The sequence below is a fragment of the Euwallacea fornicatus genome, chromosome 9 (assembly GCF_040115645.1).
Source record: "Euwallacea fornicatus isolate EFF26 chromosome 9, ASM4011564v1, whole genome shotgun sequence".
Lineage (NCBI taxonomy): Eukaryota > Metazoa > Arthropoda > Insecta > Coleoptera > Curculionidae > Euwallacea > Euwallacea fornicatus.
In genome coordinates, this window is record NC_089549.1 from 3,152,179 (window position 1) to 3,173,606 (window position 21,428).

Genomic DNA, 21,428 nt, shown 5'->3' on the forward strand with positions numbered 1-21,428 from the left:
CCTCCATGTCGGCCCAAAACACAACAGAAAACTACCGAAATTTCGTCGCCTTAAAATAAATTTTTCTCCCATGTATCTACCGTAAGATGAACGTTGCGACGACTCGAATCGACTCAAGTTCCCATTCTAAACAATGAGAACTCGTCCACAAAACTTTCAAATAGACCCCCTAAAAAAAGTAAAAATCCAACGGAGTCAGATCGGGATTTATGGACGGCCAATTCCGATGGGCCCAAACTCCTAAACCTACCATCAGCAAACGTTTCCGAGTGTAAGCCATTATTACTTTCTGGCTACAATGAGCCTATGCTCCGTCCAATTGGAACCAACAGGTGTGATATTATTCTTGAGTTAAATTCTCTGAACAATCGTTTATCACCGCCTTCAGAACTTCCAGGTATTCGATGATATTTGACGCCTTCTTGTAAATGGCGAAGTTGCTTTCAGCATTAGAAGTAAGGTAAAACATTCACAATGTTGTCTTCACACAAAGTTATAGGCTCCGTGACACTGGGTTTCGGTTCTCTTTATGATACATACAGGGTGTCTCATAACCGTTCTATTATACTTCAAGAGGTGACAGTACATTCAAATATCATGTGGTTCCCCTTATAAACCATATTCCGAGAACGCTTCATTAGGAAGATGTAGGACGTTAAAGTTTTATTAAAAAAACAAATTTTTATTATTGATATATCCAAACCGCGTGATTTATGTAAATGAATGGTCTGTTTTGATAATTTATGGAGGTGCATTCGTTTATGCAACAAGGTTATTTTTAATTTCATCAGTGGCGTGCGAACGGGCACGTCTCCGCACATTTTAAAAGGGAAAATTGGTACGCCGCTGATTTTTCTCAAAATAAAAATTATTTTTGGAAATTTCATTTTATTTAGAAGAAACATGCTCACTTTACTATTTTTTACCCCACTCATCGTTTACGAGTAAAAAAATAAAACGGTCTACATGCACGATATTCTCTAAATGGCTTTAATAATATCGAGTGTGTTCCAAGTATTATTTATTTTCCATAAAATTACATGAATTGCTTAAACTGGAGGTCATTTTGGTCAAGACATAATTGAGCTTACCTGTTCATCGATGCCCTCGTATTTTGAAATATACCAAGTGCGTTTCGGATTTGTGTGCAGGTAACCAACACCCTCACTAGCAACTCCTCTCCACTTTTAATTTTTTTCACTGACAAAGGATGCGCCAGATGAAAAAGAGTCAAGAGAGCGTTTTTCGTCTAAATTAAACGTGATTTCCAAAAATCATTTTATTTTTTAAAAAGCAGTGGCGTGTCATTTTTTTCTTTAAAAATTGTAGCCGTCCACACGCCAATGGTCAAGTTAAAAATAATCTTTTTGCATAAATAAATGTGTCTACATTAACTGTCAAAATATGCTAAATTTTAGTTATATATCTCATGCGGTTTTGAAGATATCAATAAACATACAATTTTTTAATAAAACTTTAACACCCTACATCTTCCTAATGAAGCATTATTCGAATACAGTCTATATGGGGAACCACATTATTTTTAAACGTACTGTTACCTCCTGAAATATAATGAGACATTTACGGAACATCCTGTATATTAAAAAAAAAAAATTGATAGATTCCATTACGTTCATTTGTCGTGAATATCGGTACATTTCATCGAATTTTCTGCACGTGCTTTCAGTAATTTGGTCGCCTTGCTCATGTTCCATCCAAAATTTCACTTCAAAAGCGGTTTTTTACCTTTTTCTCAATTTTCGAGTCACTGCTTTAAAGCAAGGAAAAGATTTATTAGTGGATCCTTGGTGGACGGTAGTTGTGTTAATTTGTTATAATAATAAAATGTGCTTACGTTGAAAGCGAGTTCATTGGAATCATTCGAACGCCCCAAGGCGCAACAACAGCTTACCATATTTCGCGTTATTAAGAATTTCCCAAGTCCGTAGAATTTTAAGAGGTATTGAAGTTGGACACTTGAAAAATCCCCGTCCAATCTTCCTGCTTTTATTTTTTCCATATATTTTTTTATAGATATGCATCATAAATGATGATTATACCGCACTGCAACCTACATAAAACTGTCTTTATCGTTCATGTGCAATTCCCTGGTAAACAATATTAGAAAAATCTATTTCGGGTTGTTTAAACACGCCTAAAAGCTTTAATTAATTTTATTACTGATATAATTTTAATAAAAAAAAAGGTGTATAATATTCTTGTGTAAGGCCCCTTAAAGCTTTTCAAAAAAGATTTTGCTGCCCATCGTGTTCTGCAGTGTATCGCTCGCGCTTCAAAGACTTTTTTATTTATTTACAGAAGATGAACCGAAAATAGGGGCCTCTGCTTTAGGAGCGTATTTTACATATTAATATAAAATAAAATTTTAAATACTGTTTTTTTTATTGTTTTTGAAGAAAATTATGATGATTTAAAAACGGGGCGCCAAAAAAAAAGGTGCTCTATTTTAAATTGACTTAAACTTGCTGTTTTCAGGAAAAATGGATTTAAAAAAATCATGGCAAGAAAGTTTTTAAAAATTTTCCTTATATTAGTGTGAAGAATGCTCCCCCGAAGGAGCGGGCCATACTTTTGAATCACTCTGTATCGTAAAATACTATTATTGACTACTCAATATTTTAATAAAAATCACGTGAATCAAATATCGTTTTTAGTTGTGCATTTTTTAATGTAACATACTCATTATTAAATTCAACAATACAAAATATAGAAATAACGATAAAACTATTTATGCTCAAAAAATAACAATGGAAGCTGCTCTAATCTAATATGTTGAATGTTCAAACTGTGTCCTGCTATCTTTCTAGTAGTGGGCAAGTCGCAATTCAAATTCCTCAAGAAATTTTCTTATCGTTTGAGGAAGTGTTTGTTAAGCTCCTTGAGTCATTATATTTTTTAACTTTTTTATATTGTTGGGCTTGCTTAAATACACCCTGCCCTTCAGATGATCAATAAAAAAATTAGTTCACAGGGGTGAGATCAGACGATCTAGCGTTCCACTCTAATTGCCATATTGCGCAAATATTTCAATAACTCTTGAATTCAGACATGGATATGTCACATGGAATGTGTCCAGAATTTTTCAAAGAACTCAAAAACATCATAATGTACATGGGGTTCCATAAGAAAAATAAAATAAAAAGTGCATTTATTTACCATATGGATTTTGTATACATGTTGTAAAACGCACAAGTGAGAATAATATTTGATGTGTTGCAGCATCTTCATGAAAAACATTCCCTTCAATTTTTAACGAATTCGTGAGGAACCTTTGGTCCTTCATGTATAATACAGTTGACTGTATTAAATGCCGCTTTCTATAGTACTGTTGCCGGCGCCGAATTAATTTTGACTACGTGAATTACAGTTGGAAACTATACAAGTTATTCCTCCTCCCCTTCCCCCTCCTCATTCTCATCCTCATCCTCATTCTCCTCATCCTCATTCTCCTCATCCTCATTCCCCTCATCCTCATTCTCCTCATCCTCTCCCCCCACCTCTCTGTTTAAGTCTCCTTGAACTATCATCCTTATCTTTTGCTTCCCTTTATCACACATCCATACCGAGAACGTGGTTTGCAAGCACCCCGCTTCCTCATACATGCATTTCCTTACAATCACCTGGCCATGGCCTTTCTCTGCATTAGGGCTAATCAAGATGATGTCCAAAACTCGATCACACAACAAACAAGGCGTATCCTTCTGTAATGCAAATAAGGTCCCAGAAAAGTCAATTTGATCAGCACCGACAGGCGTATATCAACGATTGCCTTGTTAAGTAACAAGAATAATTAAAATATAATGCAGGCACACAAATCTCCAATGTATTTAGAGGCTAGGCCAACAAACTTAATCCGCCCCAAGAATTATTGCCTAAAAATTCGTATCTATCTATGGCTCTACAGAGGCGTGATGCCATGACCCGTAGATATTAGAGAGTAATAACCTCTATCACATAATTTGTATATCCAACAATAACTGGGATGGATCGAACATATACCATCATACTTTTTGCTCTCAGGCAGTGGTGTAGGTAAAAACCCAATTAGCTACTTTTTGCTTTTCTAAGTCCACGGCGAACCTATTTGCGTCCCGTACATTGAGCACACGAAAATACACTCTTCAAGTGACCAAAAGCAGAAAAGTAGGCAGGCCAGTTTTTGCCCTACCTCATCGACTTCTAGGTAACGCACATAGATACGCTAATGCTTGTAATGAGTACATTTTTTGCCCTGTTAGAAAATGATGAGATCTTTTGTTTAGCAGTTTCAGTTTGTATTGTTCCTTTTGATGCCATTATTTTTGTGGCGCAAATTTAAATTAGAACTCGCGTGTATCTACATGAATACCGCACTCTTGTGATTTGGATCTAATTGGCTCTCATCTGTTGACAAGCCTCGTTGATCGAAAATCCGTTCCGATTGTTGTCTATATCGGCCTTTCCTAGTGATCAAAATACAGTGGCGTTACTGTGTTAACGGTAAGTTTGTAAATTTTAACGCACAGATTTCTTTTCGCTCAAGGAAGGAATTTCCTTGCCGTATGCCTATGCGAGCTGAAAGGAGCGCTGTGCGCACGCTCGCACAAGTTTTTGCCTCACGCCGAGCAAAGTGACGTGTGTCAGTGTAAAAAATATCTGACGGCAACGTCAAACCGGGACCGTTGACACGCGTACGATAAAACGTTTTGCCGTCGGGATTTTAATTCTCGGCTGCGTTGAATTGAACTTAAGACCACAAAATTTACTTGCTCGTAGTAAAATATTGTATCTGACACGTACGTACTGCTGCAATCGAAAAATAAGATGAATTTCTCACTTAAAGTTTGCGGGTTCTATAGAATCGTGAAGTTACTTTTTGGTGGGTTGGTAGCATTGTCAGTGACATCTATACGAAGTGTCATATCGGTATATTCAATTCCCGCTGAGCTACACGTGTTCTTGTAAACATGCAAAAGTGACTTTTTCAATTTCTGCCATGACCTATGTTGTTGAGCGACGAATTTGCATTAAGTTTTGTTTGTGAAATGGATATTCTGCCGTGGAAACGTTAAGGATGTTACAGACAGTTACGTCGCAAAAAAAATGTTTACAAGTGACACGAACACTTTAAAGAAGACCGAGAAGGGGTCCAGGACCAATAGCGCCCCGGACGACCATCAACATCCACCGATGAAAGCCACACTAAAAAAAATAAAAAATTTGGTACTCAAAAATCGTCGATCTTGCAATTAGCGACCTTGCCGATGCTGCGGGCATCTCATTTGGATCCACCTTAACAATTTTGAAAAAAGGTTCATGTCTCAAAATCGTCAAATCTCGATTAGTTAAAAAAAAAAAAAATCAAAATTTTTTTGGAATAAAGCGGTGCATAGAAAGGTGTCAAACAATGACCAAGTCGTCGTGAAGCGCATCATTGCGGGAGACGAGACTTGCATGACCCGGAAAGAACCGACCAATTGAATATCGTGCAAAGAGCGGACGAAGACCGAAAAAACCGCGAAAAAGTTGCTCCAAAATTATGGTCATGATTGACAGTTTTCTTCGATTATCGCGGTGTCGTGCGTTATGAATTTCTTCCGCCAGGCCAAATTGTTAACGAGAAATATTACTTGAGCGTTATGCCTCGTTTGCGTGAAGCTCTTGGCCTCAAGAGGCCACGATTACGGGCGGACAGTTGAAGCGTGGAAATTTAAAAGGGTCTAAGTGCCATGTGGATCAAATTCCATAGATGTTTGCAAAAGGGTCTATATGAAAAGGCTAATACTATGAGAAATGGTTTATACATCTCATGTTTACGCAGCTATCCAATCGTGAAGTCGAATTTGAGAAAAGATCGAAGCTCGTGTAAGTCCTATTTGTTGGAAGGGTCTAAGTGCCAAGCTATTTACATTGTTAACAGTATTCAGAATGGATGCAGGTGGTAATGTTTCGGTAGGAACTGTAAAGACAAAAAAACGAAAAAATCTCATTTTCGTAAACAAAGAACTCTGATAATATGGAGGGATAAATGTGTAGAGCGAAACAAAAATAAGATTATTTTTATGTTAGTCATTCACCTGCGTCGTCAAAGGCATTTGCAAAAAAGTGGGACAGAAGTTCCTTGTAAATGACCATTCGTTTCTTACCTGCGACAGGGATTTTGCCCAGACAGATAAGAGAAGGCGCCTTACAAAAAACTACACCCCCGATAATATAGGGGAAGGTGATTGTACAGGAACGGCATAAGAGACCTTTCCATGTAATCCACGTGCTAAAAAACGATTTTAAAAATTTTCAAGGCAGGACAGAAGAATATCTTAAAGCTACGAAATTAAAAATTTCCCAAGTGGCTTGGATAAAAACCAAAAAGACCTTTTCTCATTCGGAGGAATGGACGGCTTGCCGTGTCCCGAAGAAAGGAAACAAGTTAGCTGATCTTTCACAAGACCAGATAGCGCAACTCGATTGCGTTAATCGTATTTTTCAGTCGAAAAGCTACAAAATCTGAAAGACATGATAGAGTATATTCCTTTAAAATACCTACTTTTTTATGAGCATCTCATAGAGAGAACTGAAAGAAAGTAAAAGGTTTCTTTGGACGTAGGTTCTTTTTAAGGATGCTGATGTAGAGCACTTAGAACCTTCTAGATTCTACAATGTTTAGGCTAATTTTGTTTTTAGTGCATATTCTCAAAACGTGTAGAATGTACTGGTGGTTTCACTTGAATTGTTCATTTCACATTGTAACTTAACTGTTCAATGAAAAATATTTTTGAAAATCTTGCGGTCTATTTAAGTTTTGGCCATATTCTAAGTAACATCTTCGGTTCGTATTTTTGGCACTTGGACCATTTTGAACTTCCACGCTTCAATTCTTGGTTTTGGCACCACGATAAATGCACACTGCATTTGGTTATTCGAGAACGTTTCGCCCAAAAACTCGATCCATATCGTCCCGCAACCACCATATTCGTCTGATTTAGTGCCGTTGGACCGCTGGTCGTTCCACAGGTTCAAAAGACCGCTCCGGGGGTAAGCTGTGGCTCGATTGAGGAGATAAAAGCCGAATCGAGGAGAGTACTGAAATGTCATCCCTGAAAAAGGCTTCTCTGACGGGGGCTGCTTTGAAGGCGACGAAATTTAGTTGGAAGAATAAACAAATATTTTACATATTGTAAATCGATTCACCTTATTTTTTGATCGTAGTAGTGTATGTTCCTTTGCCGTTCTCGGTCGCTGCGAAACTCGGAGCACAGGATCGCTTTCCGCACTTGTTGGGTAAGTAAACGAGAAAAAACGAATAAAAGCCCCTGGTAAATCCCAATAGTTAGCCGTCTCCATGTCATACGTGCCAATACTTTGAAGTTAATTTACTGCATTATTAAGCGGGAAAAATCGGCTTCTGCTAAACCCTACCGTATCGAGACTTGGCCTTGCGACGAAGCCTTGCGATGTCCTTGATAAATTTGTCAGGAGTTTGATACATCGGCTATAAATCATCGATGAGTTTAAGTGCTAATTTCAGATGAGCTATAAACATTCGACCAACCTGAAATGCTTCTAAAAACCGCATTTAGCCTACAATTCTCTCATGCCGCGGCAGTTAATTATTCAATAAGCACAGAGATTAGCTTCTTTGAAAATAAGATGAGAATGTTCTCTCTGTGTCTAATTTTAACGTTTGCTGATTATCGTTTCTTATTTGAATATTTTCGCCTTTGCCGTTGGATGTGTGTCACTGACATACTACTTGTAGTTTATTTTTATACTAGCCTGCAGGCCTCGGCGATCTGAAGTAATTTTTTCAATGATACCTACTTCCAAAGAAACACTTAAACTTAATAGGAACTTTAGGAACAGAGGACTTCGTTTTTGTTAAAAGTAACTTTCTTTTACATCACTTTTGACACTGTATAAACTGGCACAAATTCGTGCCTAAACATGGAGATCTTGAAATCGGTAAGAGGTAACGTAACAAGGCCAAGCTTATTGGCATAGTTGATTTTGCCTCACCATCATCGATTTATTATAATTTCCCGACGTTTTCACACATTTTTTAAATTCAGGACAACGTTCGCTTTAAAAATTTGACGGATTTTAATCTCTTGTAAATACGCCCCTAAAGTTTTTAAAGTGAATTTACACAATTTGAAATTGCGGCATTTTCGTAAACCAGGGACGCAGTTGATATCTCGTTTTCTCGTTCAAATTTTCTCAATTTGCGAACTTAGAAGTTTTTAGTTGAGATGGACGCATTCACGTGAGAGCAACCCTGCTTCGCTTTATTTCAGCAGTTGCATTTCGGTCTCAGCCTTTCTTGCACGCGGCGATCACCATCCAAGAAAATCAGTGGTGTGCTTCGTTGAAAAAATGTTTTTGAGTTCTTTGAGAAATTCTGAACTTATTTCGTGTATCATACGCATTACCGAATTCAATAGTTTTCGAACAAAAATACCAAAAATAGAAATAATGGTAGAACTATTAATACTTAAACAACAACGATATCAACTATTATAATCTAATGTATTAAATGTTTGAACTGTGCCGCGTTCACTTTCCGACAGTGGGCAAGCCGCAATTGAAATTTCTCAAAAACGTTTCTTGTCCTTTGAGGGGGCATTCGTTGACCTTCTTGAATACTTTTATTCTTTCATTCTTCTATATTGCTGGGCTTATTTAAACACACCACATGATTCAAATAACCCCATAAAAAAATTCCACAAGGGCGAGAACAGGCAATCTATCAGGCCACTCTAATTGCCATATTGCGCAAATATTTTTATAATAAATATACAGGGTGAATCGGGAGAATCGTGCCAAACTTCAGGAGCGTGTTGTACATGAAAAATAAATGTAAAAAAACTCAAATGTTGTTATCCGATTTTCGTTTGTTTACAAGTTATAGCGTAAATAAAATTAAAACATAATATTTAAAAAATGTATAAATTTCATAATAAATTCCATAAATTAACGTTTGGATATCAAAGTAAATGTTCAAAAATATTGCCATTAACTTCTAAACATTTTCGGCTTCGTCTATGAAGAGCATTCGTTGCGCTCCTGATTGTTTCATGTCTTTCTTTAATGGCAGCTGCAGCATTTCTAATGCGTTGAATTAGTGCATCTTGAGTGTCCACCTTTACTCTGTACACTTCAGCTTTAAACCAACCCCACAAATAATAGTCTAGTGGTGTGAGGTCTGGAGACCTTAGAGGCCAACTAATAGGGCCACCACGACCAATCCAACGAATTAATTTATGGAATTTCTTATGAAATTTATAATTTTTTTAAATTTTATGTTTTCATTTTATTTACGCTATAACTTGTAAACAAACGAAAATTGGATAACGACATTTGAGTTTTTTTACATTTATTTTTCATGTACAACACGCTCCTGAAGTTTGGCACGATCCTCCCGACTCACCCTGTATAATATATATATATATATAAATATTTCAATAACAGTCGAATTTAGACATTGGTATGTTACATAGAGTATGTTCAGAATTTCTTAAAGAACTCAAAAACGTTGCTTCATACATACATATGGAGTTGCACAACGAAACGCAATATTTGACGTGTTCCAGCACTTTCATGAAAAATATTTAATTATTATTGAATTTATGTGGGATTTTTGGTTTTCCAACTCTGTTGTATTAATAGACCCAGAACGTTCGTATTTATGGCTAATCGAGGCCCTATCGTTCAAAAGATTTAAAAAGAAGACTGAACCACTGAGATCATTCCTCTCGTGAACCTCCAAAACTTCTTCTTCGAGCCAGCCTTGATTTATTATTCAATTTAATTATTATCAAACTCCATCAAATATTTTGGAACCGGATATAAATAATCCCGATATATCTAATACCTTCATCAAATGTTTAGTCTCAAGAGATAAGACTTCGTAAGTATGTTTGTCTTAGTTATCTACGTAGGTATATAAAGGTGTGATGAGGAAACGACTAATAAGCACCGATCGGCCATACTTTTCCTTAATTTTTGGTATTTGTTAACGATTAAACGGAAATGTGCATCTGGAAGCGCATAAAGATTTTGCTGACACAAAAGGGTCAAAACGATTTAAATAAAAAGAGGACATAGGCAGCGTCCTAGACAAACAGGTCTCACCGCAAGTCATGAACGCAGCTTTTTCCTGCTTACACTGGAATAGTCTGGAGAAAAAAGTTGAACTGAAGTGTCCATAATTTTTTTTAAATTATAATTTAACCATTCTCTCATCAGGTGATTAATGAAAAGGTATTTAACAAGTACTCTGAATAATGTCAGTGGTATGAACATATCACGGAAATATTATCATCTATATTGTTGTTACTTTAAGCAACGCTGACGACATCGTAAGTGGCATCAACTATAAATCACATCGGCCTCTTCATTAAAGAAACATTAAATATTAATTTTTAAATTAGGTAGTTTGCTTCTTCTTAGAAGACAATCATAAAGAGTTTATCGTTCTTTGTCATAAATAGTAAATAGCGATAATTTTTTTAGTTAGTGATTTATTACAGCGAAACAGTTAATTAAGTAAACAATAGGTATTTTCTTAAATACCACGTGTTTTATGTTTATCCAATATCAGATAAATGTTTGATATTGAAGGCAAAGTATGGTGAAAATGCCGGAATTAAAAGATATTGTTCACATAAGGTTTGTGAGTTTCCGAGTTTGTTACGCATTCGAAGGGAAGGTATCTGTTCAAAAATAATCCAAAATTAACTAAGACAAACTTTCGTGTCACCTGTGAATTTTTCCTTCAAGTCAAAGTGGTTTAGAAAGAACCAGAAAGTTATGAAGATGAACGAAAGAGAGGAGAGGGGAAAGAAAGAGAGATGGGCAGAGAGGTAGAGAGAGCGAAAGGGATGAAGGAAAAAGATAGATCGAGAAAGATAGGAGCAGGAGAAAAGCGAGGAGAGATCCAATTTATGAAGAAGAAAAAGAAATATTATGCTTCCAAGAGTCTTGAATTGTTTCTTTAAACATCGATGTTTCATTGAAGACAAGAGGTTAGTAGGAAAAGAGAGATAAATGTGAGAAAAAAAATTTAATTGTTACAATACCGAGAGAAAGAAATCTACGTTCAACTTCATTGTATGGTTAATCAAAACCCTGCGTAACGTGGGACAAATAATGATCGGCAAAACGTGAAAATTAATTAACTAAAGACCATGATTTTAATGAGGCATTAATAATGATTGAATAGCTTGGACTGACACCCTACTGTTCCTGGTACAGAGTGTCTTTAATCTTAATTCGTAACAGGAAAATAGATTTAGGTTACCTATTTTAAGGGTGCATGAGACTGTACTCACCGGAAAACGTTTCAATAATTATATTTAATTTACTTAAATTTAACCTTTCTTCCATTGTTAAAGTCGTCAGTTAGCTTAGGATATATTCGAACGTTATTGCAAAATAGCCTCATATTAAGCTACCCCCCGTGGGCCTTTTGGAACGTGCACTAAATCAGTCACAGAAAATCACTGGGAGTGTCTGCGAAATGCTCATTTGCCGAGGAGTGACCGAAAACTTCGAGAATTATTGAAAAATTGTAGAACGGTAAAAATATTCTAAAATCATCTCAATTAGATGCAGAAAAATCAATTTCGAGAAATTCGTTTTTTCTCGGATGTGGGACACAGTAATACAAAACAATGAAAGGCCGTAAATTGAAGGCTTCATATAGATCTAAATGCGTTTCATGGTAATGAAACGAAAAAATCTGAAAATATAGTATACTTTTATGGAAAAGAGGCTAAGAGATCTTCCTAGCGATTTCTGTTATACAGTATGTCCTAAAAGTAGACTGCCATACTTCAACGACATCCTCTATGTGGACAGAAAAATTGTTCGCTGCGTAAACCATACTTCAGAAATGCTTCTTTATGTGTACACAGGGCGTTGAAATACTACATGAAAAATCCATCATTCGTAGTAATTTATGCGAAAGCACATGAAAGCTTTAAACAAAATATTGATAAATATGACTGTTGGTTTTATAATAATAATTTTTTCTACTTTATACACTTCACATTTAGATTAAGAATTTCTCAATAAAACTTTTCTTTAATTTCAGTAGTAAAACGAAGTAATTATGAGACACTTTATTGTGCTTTATAATGGTCGAGAACTATAATGGGATAGCTTTATTTCGAACATTTTCCGCTCCATTAAAATCTGTTTACCAGATTCGAACCATTCCCCTCTAATTAATTAGGCTGAATCCGTAATTAGCGAGATAAGTACTGACCATAACGTTTTAAGGTCATCGTAAAACAGAAACGAATTATGATCAATCACCGTTTTGGTTCTACACCAGATATTTTGCATTAAAATTGATATTTATGCATTAAAGACAAGTGAATTTCAAGGAATAATATTATAAAATTATTTGGCGGCATAAGTCACAAAGTGATCGTAATATGCAAAACAAACAAAGTCCTTCACATATTTGTTTCTCGATTGTGATGGTAGTTTCAAACGAATCTTCCAATGGTAAAGTAGAACGAGTTGTTCCATCATTTTTTACAGTTTACAGACACTAATTCATGGCGGCGAAGTGAGAGAAAGAGACGGCACTATGACTCCGTACGTCTTATATGCGCCAGTGCATGATGCATCTACACATTGGTATCGGTATTGATATCTGAAACCTGGCATGGGCCCTACTAAAGGTCTATAACAGCTATTGTAAAAATTGCATTCACAGGGCACTTCAGATTCGATCGCCACTTCTGGGATCTCGTAAACCAGTGGAGATGCGAAGTTTAAATGAGAGAAAAATTACGTAACTGGGCGCTTGACCAAAGGCCGGTTTCAAAATTTACAATTTGCGAGCATTTCCGAATACGGCCGCAAAAAAAAAAACAAAAATTGGGAACTTCGTTTTTAATTTTTTGTGTTATTTATCAAGGAAGCCCAAAACCACATCTCATTTTCACTGTCATTTTTCCTCAGCTACACGATGACGTTTTCAAAATTTTCCCCCTTTTTAAATTTTTACCGCCCCCAAGTTTTCAGTTTCGACGCTTTTGCTGATTAGTTTTTTAGTTCCTTTTCTTAATCCGTCAAATACCTTTAACTTTTTTTGCTTCTTTCATCTCATTGCTAATTGCAGCTCGAAATAGTTTGGATTGTGAATTATTTTGTTCGAATAAATACATAAAATTTAATTCTAACAATTAACGATTCAGTAAAAAAGTAAATATAACACGGGCCTTTTTTAAGTTCAGAGTCGACTATAATTTCCATATAAAAAAAAGTATTTTTAATAAAACGGATAACTATAGGAATGCATATGAGTAAGCCACTGGATTGTACTTAAAAAAGTGCCTGAAAAATGCGTTTACAGAATTGAAATATTTTCTGAAATAAAGACGTTATGGACAATTTTCAAAATGGCCGAAAATTGAAAAACGCCCTGTATCTCGGTTGACAGTGCAAATGTCGTCGTCACTGAACCTTTTTCAGAAATCGAGCCCTGAACATCTAAGTCGATGCCCTATCTAATCGGGAAAAAGGTTTTCTCTGTTAAAACAGATCAATTCCGACCACGCTGTTCATAGCTGAATCTTGAGAGATTGTGGTATTCCAATGGCGTACCGGACGCAATTTTCAAGTAATAATCGAACGTAATGCTGGAAAATTACTGGTTCATCCAATATTATTATGATATACCAGTGACCAGCTGCACTTATGCAGATTAGCCTCAGATGAATTTGGTTCCCTCCGGGCTCCCTTACCCCTAGGTCCGCCACTGCCCCGTAATTATGCCGCGTTACAGTGTTTATGCCCATAAAACGTGAATTATTGTCTTTTATTGAGAATTATCTTTATTCGCATGTGGACCTTTTTGATGAAATCTGAACCCAATAAGAGATAAATTCTTTACTGGCAAATTATCCATTAAAATTGCCCGCTGACTGATATAAAAATAAATTGCAGCCTTTCTATTGCGTTTATTGCCCAATAAAACCGTTCTCTACATAAAATTGAATACCAAATTTGCGAATTTATATCGCAGAATACTTGGGCGACCTAAATATTCAGCATTTTACTAACATTAGATATAAACCGCGATTAAAAGTGTATATTTTGACTACCCGGTTTAATGAAGCTAAAAGCCCATAAAAGTTGTGTTTATGGTTTGATCATATAAGAAAAACGAGGTCAGTACAGCTTTGAATTGCTTGTACATATATGTACGCCCGATCGAGCACTTCGATTTAAAAACCTTAAAAGTGACAATAAAAAAATATATGGTGACACGTGGGGTCGTAATACCATTATTATAGCCGCATTATAAGCTTACGCGAATAATAAACGTATATAAGCGTTCAGGGTAAAAGATTACCCATTTAATTACGGATATATTTTTTTAAGGTTAACGGGTCTTGAATCCTTTGAATTGTAGCGTTATTGAGCATCAGCTTTTTCAAACTGGTGAATTTCAAATATCTTCTCCATCCGTCCCCATTTCGCATTTTAAGATTTTGGTGGAGATATTAAGGTCAGCTTCGAAATTTTGAATTTAATTCTGTCGATGGTAGCATATCTACGTGGTTGCCATGAATGGTTATGGTACGATTGCGTATAAGAAACTGAAGATCGAGGCGTGCGTGGACAGTCGCATGGTCACCCACCCTGTAGATCGTTTAAAAGCGCGCAAATACCTAAAGCCAATAGATTACGTTTTTTCTCGCTTCAGTCAAGATTAGAGGAAACTTCAAAAAAATAAGACCACATACGCATCCGTAATGGTCGGCTTAAAGCAAGAAGCCATGGATCGAAATCCAAATATGGAGAGACGATCGTATAAATATCATCTCAACGTTTCTCGACTTTCCCGGGAATTTTGCCAGCCTTGTTGGAGTCTGTTCGGGATGTGTTAAGCGGATTTTCGCTTTTTCTTCTTTTTGCGATGTTGTTCCAATATATGAAGAAACTGCATTTAGTCAGTCCGAGGTAAAATGTGCGCATCTACGATTTCATCAATTTCTTTTTTTCGATTTTGCATCGAATCAAATTGCCACTTCCACATCGTAATCTATACTTCTTGAAACATCAAAATGCAAATTAGCTTCTCCAATTTTATTTCATCTTTTTTGGTCCGATGATTACCTCAAAATTGCATCCAGTCTGCCTTTGATTCTACTGTAATTAAATGCAAACATTTCCAAATTATAGAGAACCTTTATGGCCCTCGGAATATACTTTAAATCGTTGATGTTTCACAGCCTTTTGAAACCCAGCAAATTTCCAAATTAATGTACAGGGTCTTCGTGCGAAAACTCTCGCCCCCCTCTAACGTTTTAATACATTGAAATAGAATTTTTTTGTAACAGAAAGTGCTTGGAAGTTCACGTAGTTTCCCAAGATCGTCAGCAGTTTTATATAGGGTGTTTAATAAACGTTTGCCAACCCAATATTGCATTTTTTAAACAATTAGGTATTACCTTTTTTTAAATATTTAAATTCCGCGTTTTATCGTGAATTATTTATTACTTTGTACGGACATAAATTAATAGAAATATATTCAAGATGTTTTTGCATAAACTGTGATATAAACTTGCGTAAACAGCGATAAAAATGCACTTTTTTTTAATTGTTTATTATTCCTTAACATCAAACAAACTCGTTGCCCGTTTTGTATTTTCGTAGTTGTAACTGAACGATACCTAATTAGAAATGTTCATTGTTAATATTCTCAAGTTATTTAATGAATAATGACCATTTACCAACATTTTTATACTGGTTCCCACTTGAAACTAGTGTTCCGTCCGCCTCTGTTTGTACTGACATAAAATGAGCTATTTGAAATCACATTGAACTCTGACACCGATCATTATTCCATTTATGTATCATAATGATGTTAAACCTAGCAATTTTTAGACGTTATTCCTTCGATTAGTATTTTTTGCCCTGTTTAAAATTGCCAAGAGGATTTTGCAGTCAAGTCTCGTAAAACTGAAAATCTCTGGAGATACCTCCGAAAATTTTTACGTAATCCACCTCCCCTTCTCTTGGAAGTTTTCACTTTTCCAGAACGATGTCAATATGCCTCGAAAAATACCTTAAAATTTCCAATGGATCCAGCACAAGTAAGTCGCATGGAAATGGAAATTTTTGCATGGCACAAGACACCGCCGAAAATTCTACCAAAATTACGAGAAGCTTCCGGAAATTTTTGGGTAATTTTATTCTTCGTGTTCTTTTGTATTTTTTAATTTTCCACGTCAAACTTTGAAATAACGTTCATCATTTATCAGCAACAGAGATGTGCTAAACCAGCCGAGTCAACCTCGTACAAAAAAAAATCTAATTTGATTTAAATTTGATTAAGCATGTGCCTTGTCCCACTGCCGGACATTCTACCTTCACAAAACAGATTACACTACACTTATATAAAATCCAATCTTGGTGTCGCTAATAAAAATTGGACCCATATTCATTTTAGAACATTTAAATAGATTAGATCGCCGATCGGTAATCGGGTGTTATAATAAATTACCTTCACTTTCCTGACCGTGTTCAGTAAAATGTTCTTTTTCCTTTGAATAAGATTCGTATCAATAACAAATGATCAAGCTATTTTGCATCAGCCGAAATTCATAGGCAAACCTGTTTCGGTTCTCTGATGATAACGATAATGCCTTTTGTTCTAAAAGTCCAAAAAGTAAACAGATGCCTTCAATATGCTATTTTGCATAATTTCCCTTTAGGAGTTTTAGTAACGTCAGTGTTATCGTAGGTTACGTTACTATATGCGTACACTGTGTTCATAAAGTATTAAATTAATTCATTTGTGTCAGTTTTGAATTAAAATAATAAAAAATGTTTGGCCACTGCGACTTTAGTTCAAAATTCCACATATTTTGGTCGGAATACTGTTAGCTGTGACGTCATCCTTGGTCCAGACGTGATGTCGGGGTTTAATTTTTTTAATGGTTTTTTATAATTTTACGTGAAAGGACGCACTTTTTTACCTTCAGAACATAAACTTTTTCACTATGTTACGTAAAACATTTTTTGATTAATTTTCAAAAACACATTTTTCATCACGGTAAGGATAAAATAAGTTTTAACAAAACGTTGTATTTAGCAAGTAGGAACAGTAAGTATTTACTAAATTAAATGTTTAAACTTGAACCCTTTTTGTGCCTGGCAGTGTTCCGAACGGTGTATAAAATCATGCTAAACCATATTTAATGTTTATTGGGTAGGAGCTTTCACTTGTGATTCTGACAAATATATTATGAAAATTTATGAAAAAATTCGTTATGTAACATAGCAAAAAGTCTGTTGCCTGCACGTAAAAAAGTGCGCTCTTTTACATAAAATTATCAAAAACAAGGGTCACCATTAAAAAAATTAACACTGACGTCATATCTGGAACAACGATGATGTCGCAGCTAATATGAACCAACGAAAATATGTGGAATTTGAAACTGCAGTCGAACAATTTAACTATTTTTATTACTTTAATTCCAGACGGAGAAAATGAATTTACTCCATGCTTTTGTGTACACACTGTATAGTCGTGATTTAGTGGCTCATAAGGTTTCGGTGTTACGGTATTAGAGCGAGTAATAAAATAATGACAAACAAACTCACAAAGCTATCTTGAGATGGCGTCCAGTCGAACGAGGTTCCTACCACCGCCGCTACTAGATGGGCAAGTGTCGGGGAATCCCCCTTTGGACTTTTTTTCATTTTTGCTGGTCTTCCTCTAGATGTTTTCGTCTTGACCTTCACGGTGTCTTGGACTGGGGTACATTCCCAGAAGTGAAAAGGAAAGGGAAGGGGAGGAACTGGGTAGTCGAGGTAGAGAACAGCAAAGCTGGGCTTAAGTAGTAGTAAATTTGTGTTTCCGTATTTTGCTTATTAATTAACATACATTAACTATGGAAAATGTTTTCAATATTATTCCGACATATAATATACCTACTTTGTCTGATTTAAAAACATGCCTTGCAACTTTTCTCATCTGCAATTTTCCACTAACGGTTTCGCATATAAAATTAGAAGGTACAGGTACTAATTCAGAGTAATTTCTATATACCGAGCACTCAATTTTGTCCATAACTAGAGCATATTAAAAATTCTGAATTAATATCTGAACTAGGCAAGTACACATAGTAGAAGATGCCTGCCTTCAGTTATTTATTTAGCAATTGCAATTATTACATTGGAAGGTGGGAAGTACGTAAGAACTCGTTCTCAAAGCACATTTCAATGTACCTGTTTAATAGCGCATCAATGCAATATTTATTGATGCGCAGTAAGTGATATTTTAGCTAAAAAAAAAATGGTCATTGCTAAAACTGCTCATTGTCATCTCGTTTGAAAACAGAAAAAACTTGTTCAGCTTAAAGCAAAATTAAAATTAGCAAAAAAAGTATTTGGGCAACCGGCACGGCACACCTTTCTATGGGTAGGTAGCAATTTCACGTGAAGTTTCAAGGAAAACTGATTTTTTAGCTCGAGGACTTGCACACAAGATCTGGGGTCCACCTGCGACGAAGGTTTCTTCTCAATGTTTTTTCCGTCCGAAAGAATAAATCGATTGCTTAGTCGCAATTTCGAGCACATTAATAGTGAATGTTGGAAGATTCAGCATTGATTTTGGTGTGTTTAGAAATAAACAAAATATAAACCGTCAATAGATGAAAGGAAAGTCTTTACTACCCTCCCATCCCCAAATTACTGCCCAAAACCTCCATCTTCTTCGCACTGATCAACAATGGTTCCTGCATGTCATGGCTAGTTACATGATTCCGAAATCGGGTGTATTAGTGTAGGAACCTTAGGATGTTAATAAATCTCAATATTAATTTATGTACACTACTCTATGCACTATTATCGACCATGTACAAAAATGAACAAAGTACCCGCCCAGGACTCAAACCCGGGTCGTCACAGCGAAAGTCCAACATTAGTTCATTACTGCAACGATGTAACTTAACTATTGATAGGGCCATATTTTCCCTAATGATTAATGAACTGGGATGTTACTAATTCTTTTAGCCAGAGGACTTTACACCGCTGTCTCGATTATTCAATTGTTTTTCTTAATACACTTGTGTGTTAAAATATTCTAATACATGTGTTGGTAAGTCAACTTTCTGCGTGAGTCAAAAACAATTAGATTTTCTCTTTGTTGAATAAATGTGATTCTCAACGTTATTTTTGCGATAAACAGCTTGAGCTACTAAAATTATTTAAAATTTTTTACTTAAAAACGGTGGGGTGGACGAAAAAATCTCAAGAAAGACCGTTTCTCCGGAATCTAACGAGGAATTCAAGAATTATTTTTATTTTCAGAATCAAGATAGGCCAGTAGCGTACCATTTTTCTCAAAAAATATCCCCCCACCATGGCGATAGACACGGCACTGGAAAACTAAAAAAATATTTTTCCTAGCAAAATATATGCGTCGTTTCTGGTCGTCAGCACCTCCAAAATTTCGTTAAAGAATTTCTAGCCCTTTTTGAAGAAAATTGATATTTTCCATTTTTTAAACTAAATTTGAACCCCCGCTATCTGCTAAAGAAAGCCTTATTGGGCGTTAGTTTATGGAACAAACTGACATTATTTTTGGACGTTCAATACTATTAAAGTTACGCGGGTTAGAACTGAAACGCCTTCTATACTGGGTGTTATATTTTTTTGAATCACGTACGATTGTGTACTAATACCGTTTTTTTAAACACCTTGCATGAATTCTGATTCCAAATTTGCTTCTTCAATTCTTTAGCCTTTTGCTCTCTTACAGTATTTCGTATCTTTCACCGTTTTCGTAGAATTTGCAAACATAACTATCGATATAAATTAATAACTTAAAGAAAGAAAGGAAAAAGCAGTCACCCGGCTCGATGATCAACTATCCGAGGCAATTCTTAGCTTTTAATCAAATCTCTTAAAATAAAAACAAATCTAAACAAAAGTACAATTTCATAAATAAAAATGTCGAAAATGTTTTTTAAAAAATTTAAGATTTTGCTTCCCAGTATATCGAGAAAATGGTGCTTTTTTGACCATGGGTTTTTTAGGATTTTTATTTTATTTTACGGAGTACCATTGCCTGCTGAAATAATTCCATAATAATATGTTTCACCCTGTAGACTGGAATGTAGTAACATGAGAGATTATGAAATATACGCCTGCTTTACGTTCAAACAAACGTAGGAAGTAGAGTGAAAAATATTTGCTAAAACTCTATAGTATCGCCTGAAAACCGTCAGAAAGTACACACATATCGAGTGTAATTGCCCCCAAGTTGGTGATTTGCGAGTGAACGTTTTAAGAGGTTGTACATGGCCAATTACCATAAAGAAGTATGCCAAAAATAAACATCTTACTTGTCCGGTTAAACCTTGCTTTATCGAGATATATTAAAAAGTCATTGGGAAATAAATTAGTTTTTAATCAGGTGTTTACTGAATCTTAAAACCGTATACAACATGATAAATTCAGAAAAAAAGCGCGCATAAAAACGCCTTTGTTGTTAGTTTAAATCAAATTAGATTTATTTTATGTAAATAATTTCCACGAATTGTTTAAATTGATTTTTTAGAGACATTTGGGTCACTCGGTCAGATTTGCTCACTGCCTTTTTTCACATTGACGGGAGTGAATCTTCACAATTTCAAAGCCGTTATTAAACCTGTCACGTAAACTGCCTTTTGCAGCCTTTTCAATCCCCGATAGGGTCGGATAATTAGACCTTTTTTTGCTGACGTTTCAGTTTTTTTTTTTTTTTCAGATTACGTGGTCAGTTCGGGATCGCCTCCCACAAGGGACAAGTTACGCTGTGATGATAAAGCCAGAGCCAGAAGGGACTGGCGCAATGAAAGGTTACGGGATATTGCGACAGCGTTGACCGACAGATCTCCTGAATCCAGTTTGGCTTTACCAGCAGAAGGTCTCTTACATCTTAAAAAGGTAATTATGCAGAAACAACATAAATCCACGTTTACTGAACAAAAAACATACTACGAATTAAATGGATTCGACATGAATATTATTAGCTTTTATCTGTATTATAGCCCTGTTTGCCGTTTTCCTTTTCGCTGCTCACTTACAAATGCGGGACAATTTCATTATGTAACGCCGAAGTTTAAAATCAAATAATTACGACCCAACTAATTTAACGGGCGTGTTTAGATTATCAAACCGAGATTAGGTACGTTGAAAAGAGAATAATTTCGCTAGGCCACTCATTAATGATTCAGCATAGTACGTTGTCGGTTGGTAATGCATTATATAGGTAGAGTAGGTAACAAAAATTCTGAACACAGTGGTCATTCTGTAACCTTCGATTTTACGCAATAGCTTAGATATAAAGCTTGCCGCGATTATTCACTCTCGTCCTCTGCATTTGAATTAATAATTACGAATTTCCAAGAGCGGAC

General features: G+C 35.7%; 1 protein-coding gene across 2 annotated transcripts in view; it reads left to right on the forward strand.

Moving 5' to 3' along the window:
- osp (outspread) overlaps positions 1-21,428 on the forward strand; it is a 141,167-nt gene that overhangs the window by 112,603 nt on the left and 7,136 nt on the right. For both annotated transcript variants that reach the window (XM_066285660.1, XM_066285661.1), the window contains exon 7: positions 20,780-20,958. In XM_066285660.1, coding sequence (XP_066141757.1) covers positions 20,780-20,958 — 179 coding nt within the window. The remainder of the gene's footprint in view (positions 1-20,779; positions 20,959-21,428) is intronic.